General features: G+C 33.2%; 1 protein-coding gene across 1 annotated transcript; it reads right to left on the bottom strand.

The window, feature by feature from the left end:
• Positions 1-53: 53 nt before the first annotated feature.
• On the bottom strand, positions 54-27803 carry LOC127868819 (synaptotagmin-5-like). Its single transcript, XM_052410894.1, has 10 exons — positions 27647-27803; positions 22232-22410; positions 20549-20746; positions 19904-20021; positions 16868-17010; positions 16394-16567; positions 15076-15152; positions 12277-12406; positions 8915-9043; positions 54-2477 (listed from the first exon to the last, which is right to left on the bottom strand). The coding sequence occupies exons 2-10, from the start codon at positions 22388-22390 to the stop codon at positions 2403-2405; spliced, it is 1203 nt and encodes a 400-aa protein (XP_052266854.1). The 5' UTR covers positions 22391-22410; positions 27647-27803; the 3' UTR covers positions 54-2402.
• Positions 27804-27855: the final 52 nt, after the last annotated feature.

The raw sequence follows: 27855 nt of genomic DNA, 5'->3' as shown, positions 1-27855 counted from the left end.
CTGTATATATAATGAAATTAACTTTTCAGGATTCATGAACAACATGAAAATACTAGTTTTTAAGTCCCTTTATTGCAAATAGCAGAAAGATATAATAAACATAACAAACTATCACAGATACTAGTTCCATAATGCTGACCAGCAGAATTATGTTGTCAAACAAGATGCCGTGTTCATTGAACACTGATGCCCAGTGGTAACCTAGTCAGTATTTATTCATTGGATCATTCAAATAAGTCTTAATTCCCAATTAGGCCAATACTGAAGTCGAAATGAGGTCAGTTGATCTGAGTGAGCTGTGTGTTGAATGAAAGTATCAAAGATTTGTATACAATAGGATAGTAAACAATCAATATGGGTATCTACAGAATACCGTTAGGGCCATCGTGGTTACACATTGAAATCCAATGGGCGAGAATGCCAGAACGCGAAAGTAAGATGGAGACAATCGACAATACGATGACGACAGTGCGACAATACAATGGCGACAATGCGATAGTACCATGGCGAGAATACGAGAACGCGATAGTACGATGACGACAATGCGACAATTTAATGGCGACAAAGCGATAGGACCATGGCGACAATGCGATAGTCATATCGTACTGTCGTCATCGTATCATCAAATTGTCCCCATCATAATATCCACTGTCGCCATTGTATTGTCGCACTGTTGTCATCTCATTGCCGAAATGCTGTCATCGTACTATCATGTTCTCGCATGTTCGCATTGTTGCCATCGTACTATTGACATCGTATTGTTGCACTGTCGTCATGGCACTGTCGTATTGTCGTCATCGTACTATCACCTTCTCGCAATCGTACTATCGCTTTGTGGCCATCGTATTGTCACACTGTCGTCATCGTATTGTCGCCATCGTACTATCGCATTTTCGCATTCGCGCCTTCTGGATTTTAATGTGTAACAATGATGGCCATAACAATATTCCGTAGTTATTCTCGTACCAACGTACAGACTAACGAATGAACTAGCGGACGGACAGACATACAGACCGGGCATCACCATATACCAGGGGCGTATAAATTTAAAAGAAATTGTTTAATTGTTTATAACAAACAAAAGTTAATAATGAATAATTAATTGATTTAATTTACGTATGATTTTAAGCTTAGATGATTATGGTCCATAGATATCACACTATAAAGAATGGTTAATTCACGGATATATAAAACAATACTTCATCTTAACAATTAATAAAATATAGAACAATAATTCAAAATTGCTGTAGTTTTGTGGAAAATGTTTTAAATAATTTAACACACTTTGTAAACAGACTTGTAAAAAATAAAATAAATGTATAAGGTAAGACAAGTTTACAGCATAACTCATTATAAAATCGGTACATACTATGTATATATTAAAGAGGTCATTTTCAAGGATGATAATTTTTAAATGTTTGGTAAAAAAAGTCAAAAGAGATCAAATTTATCATTAACAGACATTTATATTCTATTTATTATTATTTGGCATTCCACAAATTACATCTCATATAAAATTCAATAACAGTGATGATAAATATATCTAGTATATGAATATACCAAAAAATATGTAAACTGTACAAAATAAATTAAATGCAATATTATCATAAATACAACTCTTTACAGTAAATAAAATAATTTTGCATAACAATTCCTATATTTTTTGTTGTCGGAATTTTGCCATTTTTCTACTTTAATAATTACTTTCATTTTATTTATACATAGATTTGTAAATTAAAAAAATAAACCCAACATTTAAAATAAGTTTTTTGCAAATTTTGACCACATAAAAATCAACAATAGAAACTACATTATTGGATACATATAAAACTAAATGCAAAAAACTAAGAATTACAAGCGCAAGTAAAATACTCTTTCCGACAAAAAAGTTCATTGCTATCTTAACACAACTGTCACCTAGTGCTCACATTGTATTCACAAACATTCTAAGTATAACTCTTTGCATGCTGGGAAATTTGTCGTCTGCTAAAATGTCGTCTGCTGAATTTCTAAAATTAGCATTTTCTTCGATTTTTTTTCCAAGAATACTATCTGAATAGCAAACAGTTTGGATCCTGATGAGACGCCACGGTCTGTGACGTCTCATCTGGATTCAAACAGTTTGCAAAGGCCTTCAAAATTCGATTCCAGCACTGAGAAGGGCTTACTCCAAATTAAACTCAAGACAGGACTCAGAACAGAATATAAGCATATTACTCAAAGTCATGGTTTTCCTCAAGTATACTACATAAACATAAAATTAAATAAATTCAGTCCATACAAAAATTTTCTACCCAAATAAATCTAACATTTCTAACCAAGTAATTACTGAATTTAGAATTGCCTTGGTTTCAGACTCAAAATGTAAGCAAATGCAAGCGCTCTGGACTTTGCTGGCGTGTCTAGTACATTGGGATTCCATCGACTATCCGGATCTTCCCACTTGCCCCAGCTTTACGGCATGTGACCGTGACAATCTGAAAATAAATTTGTCATACAACTCCGAAAAAGGCGAAAAATAAATTGTTCATTTCAGGCGTGTTTTAAAAAAAATATGTTTTCATTTATTTTGGTTGAGCAGAAGATGACAAGAAATGACTTACTAACTCAAGTATTTTTATAGTTTATACTATTCAAAAGATATAAATAAGGCAACACAATATACAATACCAGAATAAAATAGTATAACCAAAAAATGAGAATCAAACAAAAAGTCTAAGTGTCTTTAAATAGGTCGAAAGACTACCCACTTCCAAAATATGCATCCATTCTTAAAACCTTATTAATTTCACAGTGTAACTTTTATAGTTCATGACACCATTTTGACAATTAAATTTTATTGTTATTTGAGTATGATTATATTTTAAAATTGTGCACAAACATGACTGCATTATAACACAATCAAAGTGAACCTCAGTTGCCAATGTATCTACCATAAAAAACAACAAAATATCCTTCAGTTTCAAAGTTGCGTGCATTTTAATTCCCCTCTATTTTTTCACACATAAAACCTTATCCTGTTATCCTTAAAATTAAGATTAGAGATCTTCTTGTTATAAATACCGTTTTCATGGTAATACCAATTTGGTTAATTAGACAGCCGCCTTAAATTATGTAAACATAATTAATCGCCACAAAGTATTTATAGAATAACCAGCCATAAAAGTATTAAACTATATAAAGAAAGGTGTTAAAAGAAATCTGATTTCCTTTTCAGAATAGGTTTATATGAAACACTCTCACGCAGAGAAAAAATAAATCAGCGCCTGCTCAAAGTATCGTTATATGCAGTGTGGTAAAGTGAGGTTTTACGTTGTTTTTTATTATCAGATATGAGCAACCAATGATTTTATCTGGCAAAACAGTGGACGCTCTTTTGTCACAGTGTTTCAAAAAACACAGTTGCTAAATTATGGACCACCCAACAGTTAACATGCACAAGGAAACTAAGGATCAATGAACCCCCAAAATCCCTCATGTGACCCCACCGTTACAAAAAAACCAGTGACACTATGGTATTTTGTTGCTTGCGTCCTTTTCAGAAAATTAACACAAGCGAATGTCTTTTCAAAGAAAGCTAAACCAATAAGTTTCCAAATAACCTACAGTTAAACGGCTCAATTAAGTTCATTTATGTCATAATCATATGTCGTATTATCAAGACCATCATTTTCCTGAAACTTAAATATTCAAAAGTGCTTTTTAAATGAAACTTATATTTAATTTAAAAAATATAATAATTATGTTCCAAAATCTCGAAAGTGGCAATAATCAAATAACATCAATGATTTTAAATAAGAATAAGGCAATATGTGTTGCTATTCACAGCCAAACTGTTCTTTTAGCATATAAAAAAGGCTGGTAGGTCATTTCGACTTTCGGCAAATTATAGGCATTCCTCTTACCTTTGATGATTGTATTTTTGATCGATTAATTTTAGATTTAATTGTAGATCTTACCTAGTGACAATTTTGTTTTTAAGCATGTAAACATGATTTATAATTGAATTATTTTTGGTCTTACTACAGAAAGGGAGTTGAAACACAAAGTGCACAGACTATGAATGTACAGTGAAAGCAAACGGGTTACTAGTAATTCATAATAAATAATTCACCACAATATGTTTCATGTTTTATAAAGTATGCAGCAGTTTTGCTATTTTCTGGATAATATGCAGCAAAAATAACTTATCAGTTGCAAATCTCTAGTTAGTGGAGTGCATTGTAGCAAAAAGCATTAGCAGTATTAATTCACATTAATGAATAATCAAAACCATAATAAATATGTTACATAGAGATATCAATAGCATTTCACACGATTAATCCCCATATTAGTGATGTGAAATCAGATTAGCTTCAATTCGTATTAACAATAAAATGTCTGAAAAAATTACTCAAAATGGATACATCAACATAACGCACTAGACACCGAACAAATCTAGATGATGTTATCGATGTTTTACAACACTGATTTAACATTGATAAGCCCTCGTCAGTTTGACAATACTATGTCCACGCTCAAGCAAACCAATAGTGTTTCACGAAATAATAAAACATATTAAGTTACTTATGCTTTTTTCAGTGTCATTCAACGTTGATGAGAGACGTTTATATCAAATTTAACATTTTTGTAACCGATATCGCATCGTTTGGTTACTTCACATTCCTTATGTGTAAGAGCTTCAACAAAAATTAGCCTTCTTTCAATCTAAAACAATACACGCCTTTGTCTTTTTGGTTGCCGCAAATTTTGCTAATTGCCCCAAAGTTGTAGAATCATCATGCAATATGAATATTATTTAACAAATTTCAACAAACGGGAAACAATTACCACAAAACATATGTGATACCTTGATAAGGATTTTCATAGTGGAGGTTACATGGTCTTTGTAACCCGAATAGCTAAGCTGTGATTTTACGAGATTTTAAATCTGTGGTGCAGGTATCATATGTTACTTAAACTGAACGGTGTTTTGGTCTTTTAACAAACCTACAGTGGGGCCATTGTGTCAATAGACGCTAAAGATGTATTCATTGCTACTCAAGTGGAGTCATCTTTAGAGCAAGACTTGTATGTATGTCAGAGATGCCACAGATAAAAAGCCATATTGTATTACCGTCACCTATTTTTATAGTTTTTATCTTCCTTTACACTTATTTTTGGCTGAAATCCATTTTTGCACATTTAATTTTAATAACATTAAAACCTACACCACAACAAATAATTTTTTGTTAGCATATTGATATGCTTTGTATAATTTGAATATTTAATAAAATATTTTCTTTCTACATTTTAAAACCAAAAAACAGCAGTTTATTCCAAAACTGATCTTCTATATAAACTTACTACCTTCAAGATATTTTCCCAATAAAATTTTCTTTCATTTTGTTCGGAATTTGAAGTATATAAAATATCGAGTCAAATATTCCAAATTTAATTGATTTCTGTACCAAAAATAAATAATAATAATAATTCATAATAAAAATTATTATTGTTATTATTATCATAGTAAAAATAATAGTAATAATAATAATTATTATAATAATAATAACATTATTATTATTATTACAATAATAATATTTATATATTTATAATTTAATCCAATTGTTTATGTTAGAGCTTTTTAATGCACAAGTTAAATATTTATTTAAAAAAATATAAAGTTTATTTAAATAATTTTTAAATCGTTATACAAATTTATAAAAATGTTATTTTACAAACTACGTTTTAAAACTTTAAAATAAAACAAATCAATTTAATACGGGGACTGTTAAAAATATTACTTAAAGTAAAAAAATGGATTACTAAGCTACTGATTCCACAGGTTTTGCAGCCGTGTAATTTATCACACAATTTTGCCGTGTAATTTATCACACAATTTTGCCGTGTAATTTACCACACAATTTTGCCGTGTAATTTATCACACAATTTTGCCGTGTAATTTACCACACAATTTTGCCGTGTAATTTATCACACAATTTTGCCGTGTAATTTATCACACAATTTTGCCGTGTAATTTATCACACAATTTTGCCGTGTAATTTATCACACAATTTTACTCGGAAATTTAGCATTTGAAACAGATGCATTTGATGGTATTTCAAATAGCTATAGCTTTAACATGTTTACAATGACTTAAACATGTCAATTGAATATAACATAAATAATACATTAGGCTAAAGTATCGCTATAATGAACATGACTGTGAAAATATTTAACAGCTGAATAAAGAGGCTTGCTGAGACAATGTTTCCCCAACTATTTTAATAACTGAAATACCAATAAATGCTTTAACATCACCTGTGGTGTCAAAAATATTAGCATGCATTTCATGTTTCCTTTTTTTAAGTCTAGTCATATTTCATTGACAGCATTTCATATTTTTCCAAAATAATGTCTTGATCCTTTTTGTACAATTTACTACTGTTCCAGGGGAATAAACAAATTATTATTTTAATAATGTCATATATTTAATGAGAATATCCTTAAAATGTCATAAAATAATCTTCGCTTGTTTGTTATGGTCATACAGTTTTGTATTAAAGATAAAATAAATTATGTGGATATTTTTCTTTCTTGTCTTTTTTTTATCTCTAATGTTAAGGGGGTAAACACGTTTATGTTTCAAAAGTTTCAGAGGAAAAACAGACCACAAAAACATTTAAATGGTGAATGGTAACAAAACATTGTCTCCAACAGAATGATCAAGCCTGCATAAAAAGAAGATAAATGTAGAAATGAAAAGAAAGGGAAGTTAAGGCAATTCACATGAAGTGCATGCTATTTTTTTATCACAAACCATCACCCTATCATCTTGTAGTATTGTTTATATCCACTTCATTTAATCCGCCCTCTCTACTTCAAATCTTATTGTAACGTCAATTGCCTGTATAAATTATGCAAATTCAGAAAACAAAAGGACATTTCTTTTTCTGGCTTTAAATTGATGAAATAATCTTCAATTAAACTAGTTTATCTCAAATTTTTGTTGTAAAACACAGATCTTGATGCAAGGGAGGTAATACAATCAGAGTTATTCCCAAAAATTTACTTTTGCGCTTCAGAGGCGCATTTTTTGAGATTTTTTTCACCCCAAAACATCCCAGCTGGCTTTAAAATATCCAGTCAATTGTCATGACGTAGATACATCTAGTATAGGAAGCATGGGCAATTGAGATAAGCATAAACCCCTTAAAATAGTAATATTTTTCATCTATTCTCCACTTCAGACAGTAATGTTTGTCTTGAAATTCAGAGGCCAATCTGTATTTTACATATGTCTTGATATGAATAGAGCTTTTGTATGGAAATTCTTGATATTATAAACACTCTAAACTTGTATAAATATGTGAGCAATTTTGCCTAAGATTTGGGACAAGGAAAGTATTGTTTCTGCTTGAATAAAAGTCCCTTGAGTTTTGGATCAAAAATATCTTTACAGGCACTCTGATCAACCAGCAGAGAGAAAACAAAAAAAACAAAACCCAGATCCTTTGCATTCTGCTAACCCTAAACATGTATGTAGATCTCAGAAGGATTAACCAAAGATAGAATTTAAAAATAATCTAAGCTGAACATATATTTGCAAATGCAATCCTTGCAATAGCGAAACATATCTAGATATGCATAAAAATTTAACACCGAATTTAAGCGATTATTTTCACATTTTCAGAAGAAATTTCAACCTACCTTGAAATTAAAAGTTATGAATAGCATGCAAGTATCCATACTCCTGTGCTCCAACATCTATTATTATTTTTATAACTGCACTAACATTTTAATGAAACAACTATCACCTCATAAAACTACTGATCTAAATTTCCTGAAAACTTCTTCACAATTTGATGAAATAAGCATTTGTTAATCAATTGTATCTAAATAGCCTTAACAGCTGCTGTTAGGACGGAAAATCAAATTAAAAACAAACTGCAAATTAAAGATTGGTATCACAAGAGACAAGCTTTGCAAAGTCTGTCTCTTCCTTTCGAAACAAATATATCAAGGGAGGCAACTCTATTAAAATAATGCACAGAGTAAACCAAAGTTAGCTTTCCTTTTGTGCATACTAATATTTTTACAATTAAGTTTGTAGTCACTTTTTGCAAACAATTTTAATCAAAAGATTTTTTAGGTATAGACCAACTGATATCACTTTAAGATACATATGTAGAAGCCATCTTGTACCCCCACATTTCAGCATGATGAATATATGTGGCAATTAATGAAGTTATTGAAACAAATTTCTTAAAAATGATATAGTCAACTTGGAGCTAGGAAGTGGATATGAAATCCCGCCAAAAACGGAACGGCAAATTAAGCTTAAATTTTCAGCTTAAGGATAAAGTAACAGTCTGGAGATGCTTAATAGTGGCTTTTTTCTATACCTTTGACACCTTGACATGAAATTGACCTTTCATATAAGGACACATGTGTTGCATGCAACAAGCAGTGTCAAGTATCATTGATCATTGTTGGCAATATGAAGTAAATTTATTAGTTATACAAAAATTGTAATCAACCATATTAAGACATATTTAAATCTTAACATTGTTTTTTAGTTGATAAAACACACTACAAGTAAAGGTCAACAGTTTGCAAAACTAAACTTATTAGTAAAATGCTTCTTAAAAATGGCCAGAAGAATGCTGTTTGGACAAGTACGGTAATAGCTTTATGGCCCGAAAGTGATATGTGATTTTGTTGAAAAATAACTTACATTTCACAATTGTTATATAGTCTAAGATATAAACTGAAGCAAGTGAAATAGATGGGCCTTTGTTCAAATGGAAAACTAAGCAAAGTTATGCAAGTATCATGAATGGTGAAAATATTAAATAAGCAAAATCTCTTCTTTGAAAATTGTACCATCTAGTTTAAACCAGTATTTTTGCCAAAAATCTCAAGAACATCTTACCTTTCCACCCTGGTGTTTCTTGAAGATGCTGTGAGGTGCACGTGCCACGGAATGTGCAACTAGCGACTCTCTAAACTCCTGGGCTACACGGTTCTGGTAAACCTTGGTACGCAGTCGGTCGCTGTTACGCTGCAAGAAAATTAAAAAATACTTGCTGTTTACTTAAATTTTAAAAAAATTACACGCTTCTGGAATACCTTGGTACGTGTTCATCACTGCATTAAACACATAAATATAACTGCTGCTAACTTTTACCCTTTCCCGTGTAGAAGCAAAGTGAAAATGGCTATATGCAACCAGTATAAAACCAGAAAATCCTGCTCATATCTCACAGTTCTTTCCGGTTTTATACTGTTTGCTGCTCATCAGTATCTGAAAATGGTTGGAAACAAAACCTTAAAAGCTTGAATCTATTAAGAACATTCTTTAATAAAATAAGATTTTCTAAGGGATTGCAAACAGATCAAAATGCCTATCAGAGGGGTAAAGTGTTAAAAAAAGTAAACTTGATTTCCTAGTTCATAACAAGTCAATTTTACTCTCCAAGAAAAACTTGCTGTGTACTTGGATTAAAATCATTTTTATCACTGTTTGTGCTAACAAATGAAAAAGGACAATATCATACAGTCCAGTTCTAGCAAACCTTGGTAAACATCCAATATACTCAACAAGAGATTGCCAAGCAAAATGGTCCCCTACCGGTGAAACTCCACCATTGTCAGTAAAATAATTTTGTTTATATTTGTTGCCATAGCAACCAGAATTTTTGACTTAGGCACAAAATGAAATGACGTGCATAATCTCCATATTGCCATCTATCCATGTTTCAAGTTTCATGAAAAAATATTAAGAACTTTTAAAGTTATCACAGGATCCAGAAAAGTGTGACGGACTGACTGACAGACAGACTGACAGACAGACAGACTGACAGACGGAGTGCAAACCATAAGTCCCCTCCGGATTCACAGGTAGGGGACAACAAGCCAGCTGGACATTTGATAATTTACACAATGAATGACTGAATTACAACCCTAAGTAACATCGAAGCAAAATATTGGTTGCAGGTTGATTTTAAAGGGTAAGATGTTGAAATTAAAAAAGTTGGACTTAATAGCATTTAAATGCGAACCTTAGTTCATGGTATATAATTATATAATTATCAAAGATTTGAACTTGTGACCTTATTCTTACTTCACATGACTCAGTAATAAACATAGCTGTGTATTACAAAGTTTAATCAAAATTTTGTCACAAATGGAGCATTTACAGTGTGTTTATTAGTGTGTTTTTTATAGATTAAATCTAGTTTTTATACATCACACAGTCCTCATTTTGAAAAGATATTGCTTAAATAAACATTCTGACAAAGTTTCATCAAGATTTCTTCATAAACATGGCTTTTTAAGTAGTAACAAGGTTTTCATAATATTTGACCTGTTAACCTAGTTTTTGATACCTCATGACAAAGATTCAATCTTTGTCAGTTTTATCATAATTTTGTCATACATATGATTTCCTGAGTGGTAACAAGGTATTCTAAGATTTGACCCTGATACCCATTTTTGAATGTACTTGTTTAAGCAATCCAAACAAGTTTCATCAAGATTGAGCTAAAACATGTGGCCCCATGAGTAGTTAGAGGCTTAAAGTTGACAACAGTGACGCACACAACACAATGCTGGACAACAGACAAATAGTTATCAGAAAAACTCAGGATGAGGAAAAAAATGATAAAAAGTTTCGTGTAGAATGTGTGTTTTTTTTAGATAAGTTCAGATATTGGACATCAAAGAAAACTTACATCACATACTGTTTATCTTTCCTCGTACAGAATACCATTTTTTGATTGGTAAAGCCAGGTCACATGGAGACCATGTTTTTAAATGATGTCAAGTATATTTAATATCTAGTCAGAAAATCCATTTCTTCAAAGTCAACATTTATAAGGTCATGAAAAAAGTTATGTCTTTCAATAAAGTAAAGATAAATTTAGTCCCACTGTTAGAGTTAATATTGAAAAATGGTACATTGCATTTGTTACACAGCTTCTAATCCTAAGGATCCCTAAGTAATACAGGCCAGTACATTTATATTGTGCTTGCTCTACCGTTTCACTTATATTAATTTACAGACCCTGTATTATACTGTACAAGGTCCGTAAATAGAAATAATATCATATGAGAGCGAAACTACATGGCTAACTTTGCGCAGAGAGCTAGATTGTCCATCTATGTGATAGACACAACATTATTAAAGAAAATTTGCTTACAAATATTACCTGACCTTCTCAAACAAAAGCAAACTAGTGACCTGAAAATCAATAGGGGTCATCTGCTAGTCATGATCAATGTATCTAAGAAGTTTCATGATCCTAGGCACAAGTGTTCTTGAATTATCATCTAGATACCATTTTACTATTTCGGGTCACCGTGACCTTGACCTTTAACCTAGTGACCAGAAAATCAATAGGAGTCATCTGCGAGTCATGATCAATGTCCTATGAAGTTTCATGATCCTAGGCATAAGCGTTCTTGGGTTATCATCCGGAAACCATTTTACTATTTCGAGTCACCATGACCTTGACCTTTAATCTAGTGACCTGAAAATCAATATGGGTCATCTGCGAATCATGATCAATGTACCGTTAAAGTTTCATGATCCTAGGCATAAGCGTTTTAGAGTTATCATCCGGAAACCATTTTACTATTTCCGGTAACCGTGACCTTGGCCTTTGACCTAGTGACCTGAAAATCAATAGGGGCCATCTACGAGTCATGATCAATGTACCTAAGAAGTTTCATGATCCTAGGCATAAGCGTTCTTGAGTTATCATCCGGAAACCATTTTACTATTTCCGGTCACCGTGACCTTGACCTTTGACCTAGTGACCTCAAAATCAAAAGGGGTCATCTGCGAGTCATGATCAATGTACCTATGAAGTTTCATGATCCTAGGCCTAAGAGTTATTATCCAGAAACAATCAGGTGGACAAACGGACGGACATACTGACCGACATGTGCAAAACAATATACGCCCTTTTCTTCGAAGGGGGGCATAAAAATACATATGTGCTCTGTGAAAAGGAGGATTAATGCATGTGCATAAAGTGCTGTCCCATATGAGCCTGTGCAGTCCGCACAGGCTAATCAGGGATGACACTTTCCACTTTTAGGATATTTTTTGTCTAAAGAAAGTCTCTTGCTAGCAAAAAACAAGTTTAGGTGGAAAGTGTCGTCCTTGATTAGCTGGTGCAGACTGCACAGGCAAATCTGGGACAACACTTTACGCTTATGCATTAAACCCCCTTTTCTCAGAGCACGGCTCATATGTATGTTTTGTTGAATTTCTACAGTAACTATTACCAGATCGGACAACTCAAAGCTTCCACTGAGGCCGTGATCAGGGTCAAAGGTCTTCAGCTCCACAATGCACTGGCCCAGCGAGTCGTTGCTGGAGTTATTGTCCTTGTCTATCACGTGGAACACCACATACCTACACAAACAAGAGATTTATGTCAAACTGGGAGCTGTTTCATCTTTGTTTAAAAAGCAGTTTCAAGTGCAAGTAGCATTTTTTTTACCGATTGCAACCACCAACGGACAGTTCAAATACAATTCTTACATCAAGAGGTGCAAACGAAGATGAACTGGCTCCCTGTAATGCTCCTTTAAGGCTATAAACTATGGATGCAAGAGGTTAACCTACCAAAACGATGATTTAACCGGTTACATTTTCGGGAAAAGGTTAACCTGGGAAAAAAGTATTTGATAATGTTTTTTTTTCATGGAATAATTCGTATGATTTTACTTTTTGTGCATGACTTACTGCCATTTTGCGCTGGCGACTAGTTAAAACAACATGCCGCACTATCGACGGTAATAAATAACGTGTCAACAATCAAAGTAATAAAGCAATAAATCAATACCTTTGTGATAACAAATAGGGGATACATTTTGATAATTGGCCTTATTTTTTTGTTTGACTAGCGAACTGCGGTGAGTGCGAACTATCAAGCGAAAACATACCCCCAGTAATTGACACTTTATCGAATTCGCGATAAAAATCAGTTGACACATTGGGCGGCTTATTTTGATGAACCAATAGCCAACACAGATTGCCCGCGAAAATACCGTTTTATAAGTGACAATTTATCAAGAATTGCATTCGTAGTTAAAATCTTGTCGAGTAAACGGCGTATTTCTTTATCAGAATATAATATCATTAGTATAATTTACGTCCAACGATTCCACCATTTCCGTCCGATGCAGGTTTTATTTAATAAGCAAATTTTTAACTTATTATATAATTAAACTTCAATTAAACATATTTTCAAAATAAAACCGTTAAATTTAGTATTTGTGTAATTGCCTTAAATTTGCGGGCTATGGTACGTTAACAAACATACGTAACTATCAGTATTTGAGATCATAATACTTAAGTACTTCACTATTAAATAAAAATACTGATTATATAAATTATTAAATTTACAACTTACATTTTGTTCAAAATTGATTTAATTTGCATTTGTGTCCTTTATTTTACCCACATTTTTAAAATGAATAATGAATATCAAACGATAATACTTTGGCTACATACGCTAAATGCAAACAACAAAATATGCAATTATCGAATAAGAAGAGATGCGGATTCATTGAACACATATCACCCACTTTACGTCAACTGGCAGGAATTAAATCATTTGAATATCAAGTCAATTTGAGTTTAATAAATTAAAACAGAATGAACAATGGAACACACCATTTTTGTGAGCGATACGATGCGAACGTAATATAAGCGGCCCAACAAAAAATAAGTTTAAAACACGTGAAAATGAATATTTTGTAATTTTTCAATAGTTTTTTTTACTCCTATGCATTTACGCAGGAAAAATAAAAAAAATATATAGCATACATTTACACAATTATTATAATAAATTGTAAAATACATTTTATTACGAAACTTGCATGTTATTAACGCAAGCGATGTCAAATTTGAAATTACTTTCGTTTCTATAGAGCGGTTCGAGCGGTATGACATTTTTTACGTACTCTTAATCATTTGCACTACTTAAGGCGTTTAGTTTAACCGCTTAATAACCAGTTACAGCAAAAGGTTAACTGGTTAATGATTTTTGTAACCTCTTGCATCCCTAGCCTACTATAAACAATTGATCATACCCGACCAAAGGCGGAGGAATATAGTTTTGATATTGATTTCAATATGAAACTTCATTGGTGTATACAAATCAATAAGGAAAAGTGCCATACATATAAACCATAAAGTAACATTATCTTAAATAAGAGTTAAAGCCCAATGCTGTTTTGATGTCCATCTTTCATAAACTTTTCTGGGCTATATCTCAGAAATTATATAAGATTTCAACATGAACTTTCATGGGTATATTGATATCAATGGGATCAAATGACAGGCGCATGACCATAACACTACACTTTTTTAAAGGGGTCTTTTCACGTTTTGGTAAATTGACAAACTTAACAAAATTGTTAAAGATTCACAAATTTGTGTTGAAGCTATGATATTTGTGAGGAAACAGTAATAGTGAACATTAACCATGCTCTAGAATATCCATTATTGGCATCTTTTCACCATTTAAAAACCTGAAAAATATAAAACGTTGCAACGCCAAACATATGAATAATTTTGTGAGTTCTGCTGTTGTTGTTTGTGATAATACGATGATTGCTTATATAAAGTATAAAATACATGACTCATTGTATCAGCATGGATGGCCAAGTGATCTAAGCGTTAGACTTTTACTCCAGGGGTCAATGGTTTGAGCCCAGTTGAGGGTTACTTTTTTTCTTTCTTTAATTTTATTCTTGTTTTTAACTGGAGCTTTTTAGATCCAATGCTTACATTTATCAGTATAAAGCACTTAATGACAAACTACAATACATGCCAAAATCTGTGAAAAGATTCCTTTAAATAATAGTTATTTCCCTTTGTTGTTTTTGCATGATGTAACTTTTGCAGACTGAGAGGGCTGATCAGGGATTTGCTTTTTTGTAAAAAGGAAGTCTGTAAAGAACAAAAACCAGTCAAGGCAGAAAGTGTTACCCTGACTAGACTGTGTGGGCAACACAAGAATGGGGGCCTTTTTCCCAAAAGCCCAGCTCATTCACAAAGAAACTGGGTCTTACTTGTCCTCAAACTCTTCCTCATGTAGTTGGAACTCAAACGTCTCTGACCAGATGGGATTCAGGGTCCCCTTCAATACCTAAATAGCAAGATTATGAAATACTTAGGCACTCAGGATTTCATTTGTAGTAAAACACCAAGCGCATTATATTTTAACAAAGTCAAAATGAACAGAAATTGTTGGTCTCCTGAGTTAAAAAAATATAGGCATATATGTTGATGCTGGACTAATAATATAGGCATATATGTTGATGCTGGACTAATAATATAGGCATATATGTTGATGCTGGACTAATAATATAGGCATATATGTTGATGCTGGACTAATAATATAGGCACATATGTTGATGCTGGACTAATAATATAGGAATATATGTTGATGCTGGACTAATAATATAGGCACATATGTTGATGCTGGACTAATAATATAGGCACATATGTTGATGCTGGACTAATAATATAGGCATATATGTTGATGTTGGACTAATAATATAGGCACATATGTTGATGCTGGACTAATAATATAGGCATATATGTTGATGCTGGACTAATAATATAGGCACATATGTTGATGCTGGACTAATAATATAGGCACATATGTTGATGCTGAACTAATAATATAGGCATATATGTTGATGTTGGACTAATAATATAGGCACATATGTTGATGCTGGACTAATAATATAGGCACATATGTTGATGCTGGACTAATAATATAGGCATACATGTTGATGCTGGACTAATAATATAGGCATATATGTTGATGCTGGACTAATAATATAGGCATATATGTTGATGCTGGACTAATAATATAGGCATATATGTTGATGCTGGACTAATAATATAGGCATATATGTTGATGCTGGACTAATAATATAGGCATATATGTTGATGCTGGACTAATAATATAGGCATATATGTTGATGCTGGACTAATAATATAGGCATATACGTTGATGCTGGACTAATAATATAGGCATATATGTTGATGCTGGACTAATAATATAATTATGCAATGCTTTTCTTGATATGCATTGAACCAGTAGATAACAGATCATGCTACAACTGTGTTCAGAACATTCTAGATGAATAAGTTAATAATGGCCAAGACCTGTGTCGGACAGATCTGATAAGAGATCAACTCATTTTTAGCTTAAGATCATAAAAGAATAGCAACCCAGACTTGTGATGGAAAGATATGATTGAAATGTACTCAATTTTACCATAAAACTTTATGTGAACATAGCCAGGAACTGTGTTTGACTGATCTGATAACATTTGCTCTATTTTAACATGATTCTTAGTGAACTGCCGCCCAGACCTGAGTTTGAAAGATCTGATCCACTCCTGGAACAGCGACCTTCACAAAGGGGTCTGCACTCTGGTTCATGTCGCGCGGTGCCAGGTTGTTTGCGCCATGCACTGTTACCAGCAGCGTCTGTGGGCGCTGGAAGGCGATGCTGATGTCAAGGTCACCAGAAATGCTAAGGTCTGTCTACAGCCAAAACAAACACATTTAATGTGAGGTTAATATACATCCACAACAAAAACATGTAGGTTTTTGGAGTCTGATGATTTTGAAGGTCATTTACTTTAAATTCAAGGACCAAAGCTAAACAAACTGGTAATTTGTACTGCTGCTATTTGTTGAAGGTCATTTTCTTTCTCTGTTTTGCAGCTAGGACCAACATACACAAAATTGGTAATATTCACTGTCTAAAACATGAAAACTACTTTATAAATATTTATAAATATATTATAAACTACCTAAAAGTAAACGTTACACTACACTAACCTCCATATTCAGCATGTACCAGGCAGTGTGGATAGGCTCGTCATAGAAGGAGAATGAGCTCAGTGGAATAATAACCTCCCCTCTGACATCATCACTGCCTCCTAGACTGTGCTCACACACTTGAAAAACAATCTTGGCCTCACCTGTAATAAAACAAAACCAGTCTATAAACAAGAGCACCGCCTTGCGGGTGCAGACCGCTCATCTATTTTCTTTTTAAAGGTGAAGGGACTCTCATTTTCAATCACAAAGGAGGGAGGAGTGGAGTGAAGAGGGGTGTATAGTGTGGGGTTGTGGACATTTATTACATTGTCTTCCAAAAAAGCGAAAAAAAAAAAAATCGGGGGGGGGGGGGGGGGGGGGGGTGCGATGGTTGGACGGTATTTCAATCATAACCGTTTTTAAAAAAAAAATGGGGGGGGGGGGGTATAGTGTGAGGGTGTGGTGATAATTTGTGAGATGATCTTAAAAAAAAAAAAAAAAAAAATCAAAAAAAAAAATTGGGGGGGGGGGGGTGGGGTGGGGGGGTGGGGTGGGGGTATAGTGTGAGGGTGTGGTGGTCATTTGTGAGATGATCTTAAAAAAAAAAAAAAAAAAAAAATTAGGGGGGGGGGGAGGGGGGAGGGGGGGGGGGGAGGGCACGGGGGATGGTTTGGGTGAAGTCTATTGTGGTATGTCAGGTAAGAGTAGTTTCATCAAAGTATCAATCAAATCTAATCATAAATAAGAAGTTATGGCAATTTTAGCAAAATTTAATAATTTGACCTTGAGAGTCAAGGTCATTCAAAGGTCAAAGTAAAATTCAACTTGCCAGGTACAGTAGCCTCATGATAGCATGTAAGTATTTGAAGTTTGAAAGCAATAGCCTTGATACTTCGAGTGGATCGAAACACAAAATTTAACCATATATTAAAAGTTACTAAGTCAAAAAAGGGCCATAATTCCGTAACAATGACAACCAGAGTTATGCAACTTGTCCTTTTACTGTACCCTTATGATAGTTTGGGAGTGTTCCAAGTATGAAAGCAATATCTATGATACTTTAGGGGTAAAGTGGACCAAAACATAAATCTTAACCAAATTTTCAATTTTCTAAGTATAAAGGGCCCATAATTCCGTCCAAATGCCAGTCAGAGTTACATAACTTTGCCTGCACCGTCCCCTTATGATAGTTCATAAATCTTGCAAGTATGAAAGCAATAGCTTTGATACTGTAGGAATAAGGTGGACCTAAACACAAAACTTAATCAAATTTTCAATTTTCTAAGTATAAAAAGGGCACATAATTCTGTCAAAATGCCAGTCAGAGTTACATTACTTTGCCTGCACAGTCCCCTTATGATAGTTAGTAAGTGTTGCAAGTATGAAAGCAATAGCTTTGATGCTTAAGGAATAAAATGGACCCAAACACAAAACTTAACCAAAATTGTCAATTTTCTAAGCATAAAAAGGGCACATAATTCTGTCAAAATGCATGCCAGAGTTATCTAACTTTGCCTGCCCAGTCCCCTCATGATAGTAAGGAAGTGTACCAAGTTTGAATGCAATAGCATTGATACTTTCTGAGAAAAGTGGAACTAAACGCAAAACTTAACCAAAATTTTCAATTTTTTAAGTATAAAAAGGGCACATAATTCTGTCAAAATGCACGCCAGAGCTATCTAACTTTGCCTGCCCAGTCCCTCCATGATAGTAAGTAAGTGTACCAAGTTTGAATGCAATAGCATTGATACTTTCTGAGAAAAGTGGACCTAAACGCAAAACTAAACTGGACGCCGACGCCAACGCCAACGCCGACGCCGACGCCAAGGTGATGACAATAGCTCATAATTTTTTTTAAAAAAATAGATGAGCTAAAAATGTATAATTGCTGTTTTGTTTATTTTATCACTATACCAGTTATATCACTGCTGTCAGTTAATCTACTCCCATTTTTAACACGGCTTAACAATAATAAGTGCACATACTTATGCCAGTAACTAACAGGTGCCCTACTTATATAAGCAGCAGGGGCCATTAGCTGTAAAAAGTATGTCATGACCAATACTTACGTAGAAAGGATTTCAAGAAATTTATCATCACAAGTAATGTGGCTGGGCTGGGATAAGAACCCATGATTTATGGATTTGTAGTTAATTTTTCTACCTAGCTAGCCCGCCTGTTTAAACCTTCCATTTAAATATGGCAGGTGATTGAGACATTGTGACCCGAGGAATTTTTATGTTAATTTATTGTGAAATCTTGAGGTTTCTGAGAAGAAATTTGAATTGTGTATTTAGGTGAGAGAAGAAAAACTGTACTGCCACCTGATTTCAAAATGTAATAAATTCATAAAATTCCTAATATGATGCTCGGTTATTGTTTGGTGAAATTATTTTAAAATCCAAGCATCTATTTCTGAGGAGGTAGACTTAAAGCAGATTGATTGAAACTAAGTTGATAATCAATAAAGGAACATTTATTCAAATTAACTCTTAAATCAGAAGATCGATTTAAAAAACAACATTTTCTACATACAGGTATTAAAGGTAAACTTCTGAACCCTATTGGGGCCATTTTTTAAGAATCAATTTTTCTTGGTCCAGGGTTACTCAAGGAACATGTCTGTTAAATTATGTTTGGTTTCTGACAAAACAATTTTCAAAGTATGCTAGTTTTAAGGCCTTTTAATACCAAGTCAAACAAACTTTTAAAGATATACCTTTGAATTGAAGAAGTTTGGTAAAGAACCACACTTGAACATTCCTGCCAAGTTTGGTAAAAATAAATATTGTGTGGTTTCAGAAAAAAATATTTAAAGGTAATTCTTGATGCAGGGCAACAAAAGACAGATATGATAAACACACAAAAAGCAAATAATTATTATTATTTGAGTATTTTTTATTTCAAGAATCTCATGGAAATATAATACTAAAAAAGAAATTGTTTATCAATGATGAACAAAAACATTTCTATATCTGCAAATTCATATGAACTACTAATTTGCAAACAAATGAAACAAAATAAATTGTCAAAATAATACCAATACAATCATACCCATTGCAAATTCTGCCACATGATATCCAAAAATCTCGTCAAATCGGGGACTGTTAGTTCCATGGGAGATTTGTGTCTTCTTTTCTCCTTGATTCATTGGGTCTGGAAGAAGCTCCATCTAAAAATAGACATGATTGACAGCCTTGGAACTCATGCACTGTTGACACTTACTGTCAAAATATTTTGACAGGCGCTGAAGCTGTAGTCTCCAATATTAAGTAATGAAACAAATGGTGAATTTCATCACCTGCAGTACTGTGAAACCAATATTATTTGTCAGACATTAATTTTCAATGATTTGTGTGAGTCCACTGAACAACAATATCAAATGTTCAATAAATGTCACCATCCAAAGCTTAACATCAGTCATTAAAAAAAGTCCATAAATTTGAGATCCAAAGAAAAAGTTAATTTAACAAATTCACAAAATGTCATGTCAATGAAATAACATGAATTCACAGTACAACATATTTTTTTGAACGACCAAAATTTAGCCCTAATAGAGTTTACAACATTGACAGTAAAAACTGTTATTAAGCCCTAATAGAACTGAGTCCACAACATTTTTAGAAAATATATACAGACCCACCTTACTTCGCTGGGCCACACAAAAAGTCACATTGACAATCACACTTTTACACATACCCTAACATAGAAGTTGGACATTTTTCCTCGAATGTCTCTGTTAGCGAGGTCACGGCACTTAATGACCTTGATGAGAAGCATCTCGTTGTTTGCGTCGTACTTGAAGGACAGCTGGATCTCCCCCTTGATGTCCCCTAGGGGCTTCATGACAGAGGGATCCAGCTTCTTGAACAGCCCTTTCAGCATCTGGGTATTGTGCTGAAAAAAAGGGAGCATGGTTCTAAGAAAAAGGGGCTTAATGCATGTGCATAAAGTGTCACACAGTCTAATCAAGGACAAAACTTTCCGTCTCTATTGAATTTTTCTAAGAAGAGACTTCCTTTAGACGGATTTAAGCAGAAAGCATAAAGTATAAAAAAAATCATCCCGTCCCAGATTCTTTTGAACTTAAAGTGACCTTCATTTTTTAACATAAATGATTCATTGACTCATGACTTTTGTATAACTTATAAATAACAGTAACTTATCATGAATATCCTTCAAAGGACATCAGAGATATGGAGTGAAACTTGGCTAAAATGTTAATGTCATTGAGACAAATTAGAGGTTATTTTGTATTGTCCTAATCCCCTATACCCATTGAATGATTTTCAATCTGTCATGGTCAATGTCATTCTTCACGTCAAAGGTCTGAGCCTTTATCTGCTCAATATCCTTTAAAGAATTTTGAAAGATGTCTAAAATATTGAGATGATTGAGTCAATTTGCAGAATGTGTGGGTCAGTCAAGCTGACCTACAGCACTTTTGTGTAAGATCCACATCTTGATTACCCATGGAAGGATTTGTATAAAACTTGGCAACAATATAAAGGTCATTAAGGTCATGTGCAGAAGATGGAACAGGGTCATCTAGTTTATGTGACCAAGACCAAAGTGTTGTTCAAGATAAAAATATTCTGAACAAGTTTCAAGATCAATAATGTTTCTCAAATATGGCTTCTAGAGTGGTTATAAAGTTGTTTTACCATTTGACCTGGTGAACAATTTTTGGACGCATATGACCCATATTTGATGTTTGCTTATTAAATATGTCTAAATAAACACTCTGACCTAATCAAGATAGAGTAAAAAATGTGGCTTCTAGAGTGGTAACAAGATGTTAATAAGATTTGACTTGGTGATCAAGTCTGGGATGCAGATGACCAAGAATTTAATTTGGCCTAATTATTTTCCAGATAAACAATCTGACAAGGTTTAATATAATGATTGAGAAATAAATGTGGCTTCTAGAGTGACTACAAGTGTTCATAGATTTGACCTGGTGACATTGATTTTTGATAAATGTGACCAAGATTCAAAATTTGTCTGGATATTGTCAAGATAAACATTTAGACAATGTTTCAAGATTGACTTTTATTCTGGCTTCTAGAGTGACAACAAAGTTTAACCAAGATTTGACCTTGTGACCTAGTTATAGAACATGGCTAAAATTCCGACTCAGCCTAATAATTGTAAAAATAAACATTCTGACTAAATTTCATCAAGATGAAAAATGTGGAATGTAATAAGGTAACAAGCTAAAACAATAATTATTTTTATCGCACATTGCATACAGCATGACTGTGGGTATAGACTGACAACAATAGCACAGTTTGTGCTCAAATGTTCTTCAAACAAACAAATTAGGTAAAATGTTGAAGCCATAATAAGGCTTATCCCAATGCATTACCCTATTCTTCTTACCAAATCTCTTTGATAGCTGTCCCATCCTGTCTTAGCTACAGCTTGATCATGTTCCGATCGAAATTTCAGAATGTCAGTCAGACGCTTTACTTGCTCTGGGTCACTGCGAAGCTGCTTCGTTGGAGACCACTCCTGGTGCCTCTTCGTTTTCTTGAACATTTCTGCCTGTTATGTGAAACCTGAAAGAAAAACTACTATATTCAAATGCATACTATGGGAATCGTCCAAATAAAATTAATAGGGTTAAAAATTAGCAGGAGCCCACTAGCAAACTGCCACAAAAAAATGTGCCATGTGGGCCCCATAGACGTTTTGAGAAAACTCATGTACTCTGTACAAATGATTGAAAGAAGAAGAGTGGGCAGCCATGAACAAAACGTCCATTCAAAACCCTGGGAAAGTATTATCCGCAAATTGGTTCATCTTGACAAACGTAATCATTTTCACCAAGGTGGACATTGGTTATTAGATTATTTGGATACCCTGATTCTTGAAGATTGCTCCTACATTTAACCAATCTCGGATATTTGCACTTATAAAACAGTATTTTTGCAAAAAATATTGACTATTAAGTATATAATGGTAAACACATGGTTTTAAAAAATAATTGAGGTTTAACCTGTCAATAAAACATTGTTGTTTTACAACTGTCATGTGTTAAACAAAAAAACATAAGAACGCCATTATTTCTGGTAGATATAACACACAGTCAATATTTCATATCTTATTTTTTTTTATAAAGAATGGAAAACTTTAAACAAACATCAGATTAATTTTTTTTTTAATTAGAAATTGACAATTTAACATTTCCTCCTGTATGTATTCTACATATAAAGTTTCTAATTAACACACAATAATTTATTTATCAGTATAATGCAATGTAGTGAAATAAAGTCACTACCAACAGTGTAGAGACGCGGTTAGAGTGTCTGACTTACTACCACTCTGGAAACCAAGGGTTTAATTCCCTTTTAGAGCTCAGGATTTTTTTACATTTATGGTGACGAGGCACACACATACTGTAATTCAGAAAGTGGGTTTGATGTTTGTAATGGTTTCAGGGAGCCGCTTGTGCAGTGGAAAAGTCTGGGTGTTGAAACATTAAGAGTGTCATGAAATAAGGTCAATTCCAACAACTTAGCTGTTGGGCTTGATCTTTAGCTACATGTCTGACAAACACTCTAGAGACTCGGGTTCAATCCTCTGTTGGAGATCAGGATTTTTTACATTATCACTTCTTCTGTTGACACTTTTTTCACAAAAAATTAACCCCCCTGCAATATCAGTTTTATTGCTATTAAAAGTATGCAAAATTGAAATTGGGACAGCAAATCAGAATTCATGGCTCAAACAGAACCACTATTTTCAAGATGGGAGTTTTACACTATCAACATAATCAAATATTTTGAAGTCTATCCCTTATTCTTATAGTATCAGCCCTTCTCATAGTATTGTGCCTTTAAGGTAGCGCACCTCTAATGGGCACATATCCAAATATAATCTAATTAATTATTTTCTTAATCAGCATCATTTCACTGAACTACATGCAAATTTGTAGGTAGGCTTTCCATGCTTTTAAAAAAAATATACCGATTTTTTCAAAACCACCCCCACGCTCGGCTTTTGTCCAGTTTATTTTCACCCCTGGGGTATATAAAAGTTCCATAATTCATTCAAATTTCCAAATATGGGCATGCAGTTGGTGTGTACAGATGCTGTAAAGGTGTTTAAAGTTTAAACAAGATGAAACAAGTATTCTTTTACAGACATTTATTTTTTACAAATTTTTATCTATGGAAGAGCGCCATGAAATGTAAGTGATTTCAGCCAAGTAAAAAGTGGGTCGGTTAAAAACAAAGTGTCATAAAATTCAAAATAGTATCATTTAAGTCATATTTTAAACTTAGTTTTTATAGAAACACTTTATACAGCAAAAATACCAAGAACTAGACAGATTTACCGTTTACTTTTTGAAATAAAAATAAAAATGCAACATGCATAGTTCGTATTTTCAACAGTAAATCACCCAATTTCGCCATAACGTTGTTTTAATTTTAATAATTGAAGAATGTGCATAAAAATTGCAACATATTTAACAATAAATATAGCTTATATGCCATATTAAATCAAATTACGTAAGAAAATAAATAAAACGCGTCGCAAAAAAGTATACGTCGTCGGCAGGATTCGAACCTGCGCGGGAATATCCCAAAAGATTTCTAGTCTATCGCCTTAACCACTAGGCTACGGCACCTAATAGTAGGCTCTTCAACCTTCGAAGAAATCGCGGGAAATCATTAGAGGTGCGCTACCTTAACAAAAAAAAGTGCTGGAAAGTTAATATTTTTTCAATTTTTAAAAGTTATCATTTATTTCATGGTTATCCACGACTATTAGGACGATCATTCGAATGCTTTCTGGTGATCATCGGAAAGAAGGTCATGTTTATTGCAGGGTGATGCTATGACTTTTAAATTACCTTACACACAATATGTTATTTTGTTGATGGATTAATAGTAGCTTTATCCAATGTTTTAAATGCCGCTTATTTTTTAATAAAATGTAACAATATTTTAAGAACAACATGAGCAAGAGTTTCGTTTTTCCATTAGGATACTATTTTTTTTAAACAAGCACATGCAAATAGTAACAAACCTTTGCAACCAATCAGAAAGGCTGATATTATGAGAGCCATTGTACATGATAAAGATTACTACAGGGAGCTAAGTCTAGCCAGTATTTTGTCAAAACAATTGCGTTTTTAAATGCAGTTTTTGTTGTTATGTCCAAGAATACACATTTGACTGCAGATTGACATACAACACATGCTTGTTTTTGTATTTGTTGACTTCCAAAATATGTAAGCATTCAATAAGATGGCCGATACTATGGATAGACAGTCTCAGCCAAACATGGCTAGACCGACAGTCATGTCCTGTAAAATTTTGTAAGGTCCGGCCTGTCAGTCAAATTAACAGGACCAATTGTCTGGGAAAAAAAGAGAACAAATTTGTTGGTTTGTATAGGTTTGTTAACGGCTCTGAAAGTTTTATAAGGTGCAAAAATAGCGATAGCGCCTTTATACACGTGCTTTTCCGTACAAACGCTCTTTCTGCTGACAGAGTTTTCCGAGGGCACCTGATTGGTCCATTTTTATGCATCTTATGAATGTGGGTCAGGACAGTCCAAATACAGGATGGCCTAGTCGCTTAACAAGATAATTATTAAAATTTAAACGATATAGATATCAATTTGTGTGGTTATAGCAATAGTAATGTATAATAATGATCATTGTCATTCAAACTGTTATTATCTTGACTGTCAATGTCCATGCATGAAAAAGGCTGGTTGTCATTTATTGAGACCGTTGTCGGTTTAGGCCGTATTGACCAGACTCATATCTGACATGCGCGCTAAGCGTAGCTTAGGTAAACAAGTATCAGCTACTTTGATTTGGAAAATGTTCTTAAGATATTACAAATGAGCGATTTCCGTTTATATTAGTCCATATAAACGGACTCCCAGAGCCTTTGATAATTTTTGCTATGGAGGCTCAGCAACCCATTGGGTTATAAAGCTGAGAGTTGAATTGACCAGTCGCCAACTCCGCCCACATTTTGTCGATCAGCCAATCAGATATCGATTTTTCACACACCCCTCAGCAACGCTTATCTGGCCGCCATTTTGTCCGACAAACAAAGCGTGTTGTACATATGGAATGGACGTAATTTTTAAGAGTTTACACAGATTTTATATCAAATGCATGATCATTACTGTTCGATCATTATTCAAAATTGTAGGTGCTATACATACTTTATAAAAGGTTATTATTTTATCTTTATTTCTTGAACATATGAACGAGTAATGAGAAAACAAACACAATAAATAGTTTAACCACACCAGGTGTGTGTTCTATAAAACGTGTTATACCGTTTGATGCACAATATTATTAAGCAGTTTGGGCAATATAATAATTGCCACACGTGCTTATTAATCTCAGCTTAATTGTCGATGATTAATAAATAACAGTATGTTGCGTGGATCTCAGAATGAAGGAACATTAAGGCATTGTTAGGTACTGTACACAAGAAAAGAAAACTATTTAATTACTTTAATGATTTCTAATTATATATATTTATTTTCTGTGGATCATAAACAATGGAAATCATTATAAATTGTTAACTTAAATATTGTTTTAACTAAAGTAAAAACAACACAAAGGTGATTTCAACGCGGCTTAGCCAGCTTAAAGCGACTTCAAGTGTAAAATGTACGGCTTATAATACAACAACAACATTTCTAATACAACATATATTGATACGGGGAGAAATGTGAAAATTGCAATTAACATACAAGGGCCATCTTGTTATAAATAAGCAAATGCATAATATTCTAAATGTATTCAATTCGAATGTTCGTGAACAGCACCGTAATACCAACATTTCATTTTTTGATAGTGAAATGTAACAGGTTCGCATTAAACATAAATGAAACAAAATGCATATTAGACTATCTGTTAATGAAACCACGAAATTAGGCCTGAATTAAATTATGGTTACAATCAAAATTTAATTTATATCCAAATAAAAAAATCTGTGTCTTTTTAAAAATAACACAATAAAACAAAGATCTAAACATTTTTAATAAACAAAAAAACCATCATGATATGGATATGTCATTTGCATTTAATAAAAATATTTTCAAAATTATATATGAATAGCCACCGGGTTCACTGTCAGACAGTTGAATACAAGTTCAAAATCAATATGAAATAAATGCTCATTTTTACAACGGATTTTTCATCACCTCCCTATATAATATGTATAAGAAACGTTTCTAATAGTCAGTCTGCCGTTAACTCATTTATTTTGATTACGCCATTTCTCTCTTAAGTTTTTATGATTGTATTAACGTTTTACAAAGCAGTTTAGGTTAGTGTGCGGCTTTGATAATTTATTATATAGAAAAGAGCATAATACATCATTACAAATATAGAATTTCCCTCACGTAATCCGCTATAATTGCTATCGCTTGTCGGAGTTTTCTAATCACTAGACCACGTGACTATGTGGGCGGAGCGATCGATAATTTGGCGACTGGTCAATTATTGCAACTAGACATGCTACATACAATAAACATTTGAACAAAGCAACAAATACAAAGACCAACGGTTAATAATTTTGTTTATAATGATGCAAGGTCAAATATTTACACAATATTTGTGATATCAAATCTTTAAGAAAATTACCCACGACTCCAGAGGAATATAGCATACTAGCTTTTGTTAAAATTTTTGAAATTTTGAAACTCTGCCAAAAATAATAAATATTTTAAATAGCGCAAACATATATTCATATCCGTTCAAAAATAGAACATTAAAACGTTGAAAATAAAACAGAACATTTATGTACTAACAAAATGAAAGTAATGAGCAGCTCCTGACAAACGTAGAGTGTTCTTGTTCAACTAGTTGTTTTGCGAATTATTGACTATCCGCCATGTTGTTTATCATCTCAACGGTGTCACAATAAAACGGATAGCTCTTTTTTCAACAATAGGCTGCACGACACTAAACCACTGTGCATGATCTCAGTCGCATTGTATGTCTCAACAAAGATCTATAA

Source organism: Dreissena polymorpha, chromosome 2 (genome assembly GCF_020536995.1).
Source record: "Dreissena polymorpha isolate Duluth1 chromosome 2, UMN_Dpol_1.0, whole genome shotgun sequence".
Taxonomy (NCBI): domain Eukaryota; kingdom Metazoa; phylum Mollusca; class Bivalvia; order Myida; family Dreissenidae; genus Dreissena; species Dreissena polymorpha.
This window is presented reverse-complemented; position numbering and strand designations above follow the sequence as displayed.

What these genes read in the sequence shown, in the direction of transcription:
- LOC127868819 (XM_052410894.1), bottom strand. Translation starts at nt 22,390, where the DNA reads ATGTTCAAGAAAACGAAGAGGCACCAGGAGTGGTCTCCAACGAAGCAG. An exon ending in ACAGCTATCAAAGAGATTTG is followed by an intron (nt 20,747 to 22,231) that starts GTAAGAAGAATA and finishes CCTTTTTTTCAG; the next exon opens with CACAATACCCAGATGCTGAA. An exon ending in GGTACATGCTGAATATGGAG is followed by an intron (nt 16,568 to 16,867) that starts GTTAGTGTAGTG and finishes TTTTGGCTGTAG; the next exon opens with ACAGACCTTAGCATTTCTGG.